Source organism: Poecilia reticulata, linkage group LG2 (assembly GCF_000633615.1).
Source record: "Poecilia reticulata strain Guanapo linkage group LG2, Guppy_female_1.0+MT, whole genome shotgun sequence".
In the NCBI taxonomy this organism is placed as follows: Eukaryota; Metazoa; Chordata; class Actinopteri; order Cyprinodontiformes; family Poeciliidae; genus Poecilia; species Poecilia reticulata.
The window spans coordinates 37527069-37536622 of NC_024332.1; the positions used below are offsets into that span (position 1 = coordinate 37527069).

The window sequence follows — 9554 nt, forward strand, 5'->3', positions numbered from 1 at the left end:
CTTTAAATTTACATGGAGTGCCTGAGAGCAGGGGATTTACATGATTAGGGGAAAACTCATTACGGAAATTAAGCATTTGATAGATTACTAGGGGCTGTTGTTCCAGTAATCTCCTGAAATATTATTGCTTTCTGCATCGTTGCATATTTCATAGTTGAAACCAAACATTTATTTAGAAGTGCTGTAATAAAATAAAAAAATAAATATTACAGCCTCCTTCTCACTAACTGAAAGAAGCCTGTGTGTACACTGATTGTTGTTAATCCTCCCTAATGCTTTATTCTCATTCACATTCATTTAAATCTTTGTTTACTGGTTGTATGGCAGATTTACTTTTAAAAGACCCAAATGTAAAACATCTCTGGTGTAAACTTCATAACGGTTATCCAGCGCTTTTCTAGATTGTTTGTGACACTTGAACCTTTTCAGCCTATTTCTTTTAGTTCCTTTCTTCACACAAACTTTATTGCATAATTTTGATATCGATTATAGTTGGGAAGTGGAAGGAAAACAAAATATGGTTTCCACAGCTTCTTCTCCCAGAAGAAAGAGAGAAAGAAGGGAAGACCGGTCTGGCAGACCCCTCGACTCTGATACCCGTAAAAACAATCCAGTTCAATCAATTGCTAAGACAGAGCCATTTATCTAACCTGAGTGGACAGGCAAGAGGAACATTAATTAAAGATCCATAGTAACTGTTATTGAGCTGTATTGACTTACAGATTATGTAAGAAGTACTGCTAACTGGACTGTTGTGCATTTCACACTTGTTTTTCCACTTGACAATTATGCATTATTCTTTGTTGGGTATTACATAAAATCCCAAAATATTGCATTGATATTTGTGGCTGTAGAGTGAACATATATATAAAAGTTCCAGAGGTATGAATGCTTTTGAATGGCGTTGTATTTCCACTTTGTTGTGTTTCCTAAGGTACACCTGGAGGACCACTGACTGGGGTGAATGCCGCATCCGACCCTTACTGGGCCAGCAGGATCGACGGCGGGCTAACATCAGTCTGCTGTGTGGAGGTGGAGTCCAGACCAGGAAGACCTACTGTGTTCAAGTCCCTGATGATTCAGCAGCACATTACAAGAAGGAAGGTGAGACAAGTAGCTTCATCCTATTTGAACCAGTGCTTCCCAGAAGCACACATTGTCTAAAAATATTCAGTTATGAAACAGAAATGTATTCAAACTTAAAGCTGTGATCTGCATCATCAATGTGAATTATAGAAACAGAGCATCATGTTGGTTGTGTGCATAAAGACATGCCTTCTAACAATAGGAAAAGTGTGTCCTGATGCAAATTTGAAGTATCTTCAATTTATTCATTGTATGATTTACTGTCACATGTAATGTGTCATAGTGAAGGCTTTGAACAACAGGGGATCCCCTGCTCTGCATATAAAACAGCCAATTATTCCTCCAACAGTTTAATTCCCAGGCCTTCAATCTTATTTAAATATTTTTCCAAGTAATAGTCATAAAATGACTATTGATGTCTTCCATGTTTTTATGTCTTTAATGTTTTTAATTTTTTCTTTCTTTTCGACGTTTTAATGATGTAATGTTTTTTGTTTTTTTTGTTTTTATTTTTATTTTGTTTTTTTTAATTTTTTTTAAATTTCTCTCTTTCTCACTGATTATTTCTGTTTTTATTTTAATTATCTAAAGCACTTTGAAATGCCTTGCTGCTGAAATGTGCTATACAAATAAAATTTGATTGATTGATTGATGATTGAAAACAAAAGAGAAAAAAATAATCTAATGAATGTAATTCCACGTGCTAGAAGAAAAGTTGCACCTGAATTACATAGTTTTATATGTGGTAATAAAAGAAGCCACTGTCGCTGTTCAGGGCATTTTTCAGAGCAAGTTCATTAACCCTTTAACTCCAAACATTTTTGGTGCTTTACTACTTGATTAATATATTTAGGACTTTCAGCAGTAAACGGATAAACTGAATGCACAGCGGCAGAGCCTGTTGAAAGGAAGCAAACATCTTAAAAAATGATTATGTGATTAAATTTAAAAGCAGCCATTAAATTTTTATTCAGTTGTTGCCCAGAATTTCTTGGAACAATTAGAGGGTGTGTGCGTGTGTGCGTGCGTGTGTGTGTATATATTAAAGCCGAATGAATAAGTATATCTGTTCTGTCTTAGATAAATTAGTTCATTTTAAACATCTTTTGTGTAACTATTGTGGAATTGTAAACTGTGGTTATCATATCATCAGAATTGCCTACTAGTTTGTATCATACAATGCACATATACAAAGTATGTAGTTAATTCTAAAGTTCAGAAATGAATACTTTTTTCCACAGAACTACATAACTTCCAGTGTGCATCACCACAAATTAAGAAAAAAAAATTAAAAAAGGAGTCAGGCAGTGGCATAATAAGTATTAACCATTTATCATTTTAATTAAGCACAGTGGGCCCCTTTTAATGACTGTCAACTGAAATGTTCTTTATTCTTTTTTGCAAATCACACTCTTTCCTGCATAATGAATAAAACAATTTGTCAGTAATAGCATGCTACATCTATATTTTGCCCTAGTGTTTGAGAGAAGCCATCCTTTTGAACAACGTTTGAGAGAAATGTGAACACCTTAAGTGATAGATTTGTTACATGAAGGCCTTATCATAATTTGGTTCAGCAAGCCTTTCACTTCATGTGCTGTTATGTGAAGTTTCTTCCTGTTAGATAAAAACAATTTGTGGAACAAAGTAAAAAGATCTTCACTGCACTTTATCTCTGTGTTTAAACAAGCATGTCATTTTCACATAGAAGATCAAACACCGTGTAAATTATGGTGGGTAAAACGGCAAAATGCTCTGTGGACATTAAGTCATTTTTCTATGAGCTCTCATTTAAATGGAAATTTGCCTCTCAAAGCTGCATCAACATGGAACATTAGATTGAAATCTCTCTGCTGTGGACAGGCAGAAAAGTACCTTTTTACTCTGAGGCAGAGCCCCGTGTCAGTGCTCATTACAGGTGGTTCAGCTGTCTGTGATCTTCGGATGATGCCAGCCTTGCTTAGTCATAAAATGGTTTCACCATGTCTTGATTTAACACCTGCTAGTTTTCGCATCAGTTGCCAGCTGCCCTATATTTTATGTTTTCTTGAGTCTGACATCAGATGAGCGATCCCCTCTGGCCTCTTCACTTGTTGCTCTCTAATAAGCTTTGCTAAACTTCCCGCCACAGTGTGCAAAGTTTGAAGTGGCAGCCTTTAACAATAAATGCTATCCTGTCTTCCAAGTCGGAACTGAATTAAATCAATACTTTTCAATCTGACGGCAGCGAGGCTTCTTGATCGTCTCCTCTCTCTCCGCATCGCCGGGCCCACATGTCTGTCAGGAGTCCAATCCTAAACGTATTACCTGGCAGCGGTTTCTACCACTCACACACACATACACACACTGTGCAGCTGAATGTGTATGGTTTTGCTTGAGCACGGTTTATCCTTCTGTGTGTGCTCTTTTTCTGTCTGTTTGTTCAGTGTCCAGGCCTGTGAATGCTTGGCTGTGCGATGGAGATGATCCTCCATTGGCCGCTCAGACCTGCTCCGTTCCTTGCCAGCATCAGTGCTTGCTGTCCCAGTGGTCGCCCTGGAGTGCCTGCCTTCATGAAAACTGCAAAGAACCTCAAGGGAAGAAAGGTATGTTAAAAAATAACAAAGCATGACATGGAAACAGACAAGCCTTTGCTTTTCAAAAGTTTGGCGAAAAAAGGTTGAAATTTAACAAATAATGGGATTTTAATGATTTTTACATCAGATGTATGTAGGAGTTGTTGGTTAAAATTCAACTCCTTGAGGACAAAATACATGCACTTCACACAGAATCCATAATAAAAATGCATGATTATAAGGTTGCAAAAGTATTTTCTAATTGTCAGATCAGACATTCAAAAGACACAAATCAACCTAAGCATTTTCTGATTTAGGTTAGATAAAATTACAAAAATTATTTACCCTTTTTTTTAAGCGCCAAAATAACAAGAATAAGAATTTTGAGAATTTTTAAAATCTTTCTTCTAAGTCAGACTCTAAAATGTACTATGTTTCCTTAATGTTTGGTAAAGYGGCATTTAAAATGTACTTCAGGAAAAGTTTACATGTCCTTCCTCAAGGATACAATAAGTTGCTAAATTTTAGTCCATTTATTCCTTACACATCTGGTGTGTTTGATTCAGGTTTATAATTAAAATATTGGGAGTGGAGAGGCAAATACTTATTGAGTATGCTGTATTTGTTGTACATTATCTTATTCTCGTTTTCTGTTCAAGAAGAGATTATTATCCATTCGATGCCCTTGGCTGCCAGCACCAATACATATTCATGTTCTGGGATTTTATTCGGGAATTTTGTTTCTCTCATCTTAGATTTTCCATTTAGTTTTCCCCATTGTCAGTCTTCTCCTTCCACCAAAGGATCTTTCTTTTCACCACCTGCTACCCTGTTTCCAAAAGTACATCTGCAATTTGTTTGTTTGCCGGCCTCAGTAACTTTAATGTCCAATTTTTTCCTCTTTTTATTAAATATTTTTTATTCAGTTTTCTCCTCTGTCCAGCTTTCTAACTTGGTGTGGAGATGTTTCCAACTCTGATTCTGCAAATGTGTATTTAGCTTTGCAGCCACCACATGTACCTGGTTTTTTCTTTTTAGTTTCATATTGTTCATTAGAAACTTCTGATCCAAAAACACAGAACAAGAAGATGCATTCTGACACAAACACCTGTAGCTCAACATGACACTTACTTAATGGCCAGCAAGTCACATGGAGAGAGTTGTCAATATAAAGAAGAAGAGAAGTTTTAATTAATGTATGTGATGTAACACATTCTGTTTAGAGTCAATATAAAAGACCACAATCATTCTGAACCAAATGCTTAAAATTAATCCAACCACAGAGAAAGTAAACGTATATTAACTATAAAAAATTTAATTTTAAGCAAATGCCTTGTTAGTGTTATTTCCTTGATAATTAAAAGCTGCAGTATGTAACTTTTAAACAATTTGTTTTTGTATATATTTGTTTCAGTTTTATTTACTTTAAAGCTATTTTTTAGAGATATTGTTAATTGAATATACCCAATAACCATATAAAATTGACATTTTTTAAAATTATTTTTCAGTGTACAACTATGCTACTTCATTAAAGTTTAGCGCTTTGTTTTAAAACACTGGATTTCCTATTTGGTTTTTTTTTTTTTTAGAAACATGTTGAACAAAAAGCATATAGACAAAGTTTGTCAAAACACCCAAAAGACATACAGCTGCAACATCCCCTAAAATCCAAATCTTTAATTGAACGGATGTGCATGAGGTGAAAATCCTAAGTATCAGTCAGCAACAATTAACTTTGTGTTGTATTGTAGACAGTGCATGTGAAATCAATAAAAACTGTTGCCTAAGCACTTCCAGAGTGATCAACATGGGACTGCATAACCCTGAAAGCTGTTACTCATGTGCAATATATATTTTTTCTGATTTGTTTGCCAGTGCTAGACTAGTCAGATAGGCAACTACACATTATTCAGGTGGATGCGAAAACATAGATCGGCGCTAGGGAAGGAACGTCGGGGTGAAGGAGCGACGCTCACTCGTTCCTCACATTTAAATCACACCTACTTCACCTTTGGGTAATTTACCCCCAGTATAAATACAGCTATCCTGTGAAGGCCTCAGAGATGTGTCCATGAGTTTTCGTAAACAAGCATGAAGACCAAGAAACACCTGGGAGACTAAAAGGTGCTCACTCTGGAATGAAATTGTGGAGAAATGTAGAGCGAGTTTTGGTTGTAAAACTGAGACATGCCCTGCCCAAGCTAACCTGTAGCGGCTGCAGCAAATATCTGGAAGTAGTTGGTGGCTTAGTTTGGAGGGACCAAAAAAACTTTCTTCCAAAGGAACAAAAAAAATATTTATAATGCATAAAATCCCCATGTAATGTGAAAAATTGTGGAAAAACAGAGGAATATGAATATTTTCGTAGATCAACCACTGAAGCAATGAAAAACAATGAGACCACTCAGTCTACCTGTCTTTTCACACCACAGGTGAATTATGTCGTATCTGATTGCTCTGAAAGGCAGCGTGTGTGGAATGAAGCGCGTTTGAGCCGTTATTGTGTTAGGGCTGTGTTAAAAGGGCATCATGACCTCGTCGCCGCGGTGAGTAAAATGCACATGAAAGCCCCCCTGGGGAGCGACGGCAGTGCAGATCGTTCAGGTCAGTGTCGGTTCTCTCAAAACACCGGATCTCTTTCCGGATGAGCCGAGTCCTCTCACACATGGCGTCATTAATATATTTGGAAGAACGAAAAACTAAAGCGTCTGCCGTTTTGTGGAGGCCTCTCCTGAGGCAAGCTGTCTTTAAATGGTGTTTATAAAGACTCGGAGCACACGGCAGGCAGAGTGTAAAGCAACAGAGTCATTCACAGTGAGCGATACATTAGGCAGATATTGAGTAGTTGAGTATTGTTGTGATCCATTTGCTTGTTGCCCCGGAGCTTCTGAGAATTTCTTGCTCTGATTGAACTGCCTTTATGATTTAGAGTAAACTGATCCGTCTCTAACCGAAAGTCCCGTTATATCCCTGTTTCTGGGTATGGGAGCCAAGCAGCTTTGCTCATGGGAAAATTGCAAATTTAGATTGCCTTGCTGTAGCTTCACGTCTTTTCATGTTATCTTGGCCTATCGTATTTGCAGCTGTACAGGGAAATCAATTGAACACGGGATGCTACTGGATGAATTTTCAGCAATGTCTCTACCGAAACTCAGACAGCTGGAGGGAAGGTATATTTCTTAAAAAGACTGCGTTAAGAAAAAAAAAAAAAAAAAAAAAGAAATCACACTTTCGGTCCTTGTTTTCCTGAAATAAACTTGGTATGTCCAAGAAACCTTTTAATTATTAATGTCCTAGCCAAATCGTTTCTTGTGGCTTGGATCCGAGTAGCGGTAAGTGCTCTGGGCTATTCTGCAATCGATCCAGAGTGTCTTTGGTGTTCGAGAGGCAGCTGCGCTCAGATCAGGCTGCTAAACCCAAGCTTCACTCCAGTAGATGGTAGACAGATGTCTGTAATTTGCAGACTAGGACTCTAAGGGTAAAAAGGTGCTACCCGCAAAATAAAATAATTTGGGGCCCTTCAACTGGTAGCTGGAGTCAGAGTAAAATAAAATGAGTACGTCTCGAGAAGACATACTCATGTCTGCTGCTCAAGTGTCACTAAGGGAGAGACTGGAGTTCAGAAATTACTATTTCATCTGTCAGCTTTTTGCCAGCAAGAACATTGTACTGTCATCAGGGAATTGGAAAAGCTTAGAAGTCAATTCAAACTATAAATGTGAACATGTCCAATCAATGGAGACCTTTTCATGGAAAAATGAATATTTTATGAACAATCCATCTTTAGGAAAATCAATGTTGTAGAGTGAGGAATATGAATGACATTACGGGACAATAAGGTGATGTGGACGACTGGGTAAGTGGCGTAAAGATAATGACTCGACGTGTTCGTGTCGTTCAATAATGTTTATGCCGTTTTATTGTTTGGCCCGTTTTTATGACGTGCTTGCCATTCTTTAAGTCAAATTTTTGCTCATTCATATTTAACAGATTTTCTCTCTGAGGTTTTATGGTGATACGACAGCTGTTAGGTGGCAGAACTAAGAATCGCAGGGAAAAAAAATATTGCTGAAGTAATTTGTTGATGAGATTGTGACACCTGTGACAACTTGTCACAGACGTAGTTGTCACTGACAGCTATGTTAACCACACAAACACATAAACGTGATCTGGATCTCAATGGCACTGTCAAAGTCTGGCAATTTAATATTGGTATAATTATTGGATCACAAACCTTTTCATACCTTTTGAATTTTCCTCACATTTGATTGTGCTACTGCCATGAACTTCAAAATATTTATTGGGATTTTACTATGATAGAAAACAAATAAAAAGCGGGTCATGAATGCTAGTTGGAAGAAAAATATAAAATGTTTTCATTTTAAGTTTTTCACAAAGGCAAATCTGAAAAGTGTGGTGTGCAGTTTTTTTTTACTTCCCTTTACTCTCATATTACATTATTGATTTCACCAAAACCTATTCCCTTCAGATGTTGCCTTGCTAGCCAATAGACTTCTTGTATGTATATTATTATCAGCATAAATTAAACTGTTCTCTGAATGTCTCCGATGTGTTTTACTGAACATTTGTGAACAAACAGCATCATGAAGCTTAAAACACAGAGCAGCCAGGGATTAACTATCATTTGTGATTTGTAAACATTAATGAAAATGGTCAAGGCGTTTGTGTATCTCTTGGTATTAGACGCTTGACCAATTTAAGAAATTTTCTTTCAGCCATTACTTTGCTGATTTGGCTCTGACATATAATTAGATGTTAATTTACATGGACTCAACACCTTCTCTGGTGTTTAGTTTCCTGCACATTGGGATCAATCACCAAATTCCTTGGAATAAGTGGATGATATGGCTAGTAGTTTAAATAATCTATATCCATAACGAATTTATTTTTAACTTAAAACATTTTCATTAGTGATTAAACGATCTGCTCTTGTTGGATCTTAGGGGAAGGAACTCTGTGTTTGCAGGTTTCTTCCAGTGATGCGCCCACCAGGATTCTTTACTCTCCCTTGCTAACTATGTGTTTCTTCAGTAAGGCAAGAGCTACATCAATATTATGACGGTGTAGCATTTGTTTCAATCACCGGTTACAGTCAGGAAGCTGCAGTCTGTCCTGTTTCTTCAGAGCACAGGTTTTAGTTGTAACTGCTGCCGTTCTGCCTGGTTTGGTTTTATTTCAGTAAATTTCATGAACCCATTAGCTGTTGGACCAAGATGTACATGAATATGCTATAGATATTGTATATTTTATGGAAAATGTCACCTGTACTGCTTGAAATGACCACCACGACTTAGTTTAAAAAAATACTGGCAGTAATAAAAAAAATATTGACTCTGTAATTGGAAAGACAGGAAGCTATTGTTAAAAATATTCAATCACTGCAACTTGACCCTGCTTCCTGGCTTTTGTCACACCGTCGCCTCTGCTATGTTATTATTTTCACCGTCTTCCTCCCTCGCACCTTGGAAATACTGCTTCTGCTGTCTTTCGATGAACAGACTCTCTTTACTGAAGTATCAACCTTTCATTGTACGCGAATAAAAGACTCAACGGTTTTCTGTAAATATAAACAGTCGAGTCAGAGCAGTTACCTTGACGCTCAGAGGGTATTCTAGGGCAAACGGCACAAAATCCCACATGCAGTGACGTCTTCTACAGGAGATCGATTTCTGTCTGTCTGTCTGTCTTGGATGATCATTCCGGCTCTTTTTCAAAACTCCTTTTAATTTCACAGTCTGCTGATAAAAGAGCTCCTGCTCCTGAGTTTGCAGCATGATACATAGATGTAACAATTTCGCCTCCATAACACAATCTCTTTTCCTCTGCTAACTTGGTTCTGAAGAAAGGTGAGGAAGCTTACAGATGCAGACTGATATATATATATATATATAT

General features: G+C 37.1%; 1 protein-coding gene across 5 annotated transcripts in view; it reads left to right on the forward strand.

Moving 5' to 3' along the window:
* The window catches only part of thsd7ba (thrombospondin, type I, domain containing 7Ba), a 199710-nt gene that overhangs the window by 88086 nt on the left and 102070 nt on the right, over window positions 1–9554 (forward strand). For all 5 annotated transcript variants that reach the window (XM_008403104.2, XM_008403129.2, XM_008403136.2 and 2 more), the window contains 2 exons: window positions 935–1104; window positions 3513–3671. In XM_008403104.2, the coding sequence (XP_008401326.1) occupies window positions 935–1104; window positions 3513–3671 (329 nt within the window). The remainder of the gene's footprint in view (window positions 1–934; window positions 1105–3512; window positions 3672–9554) is intronic.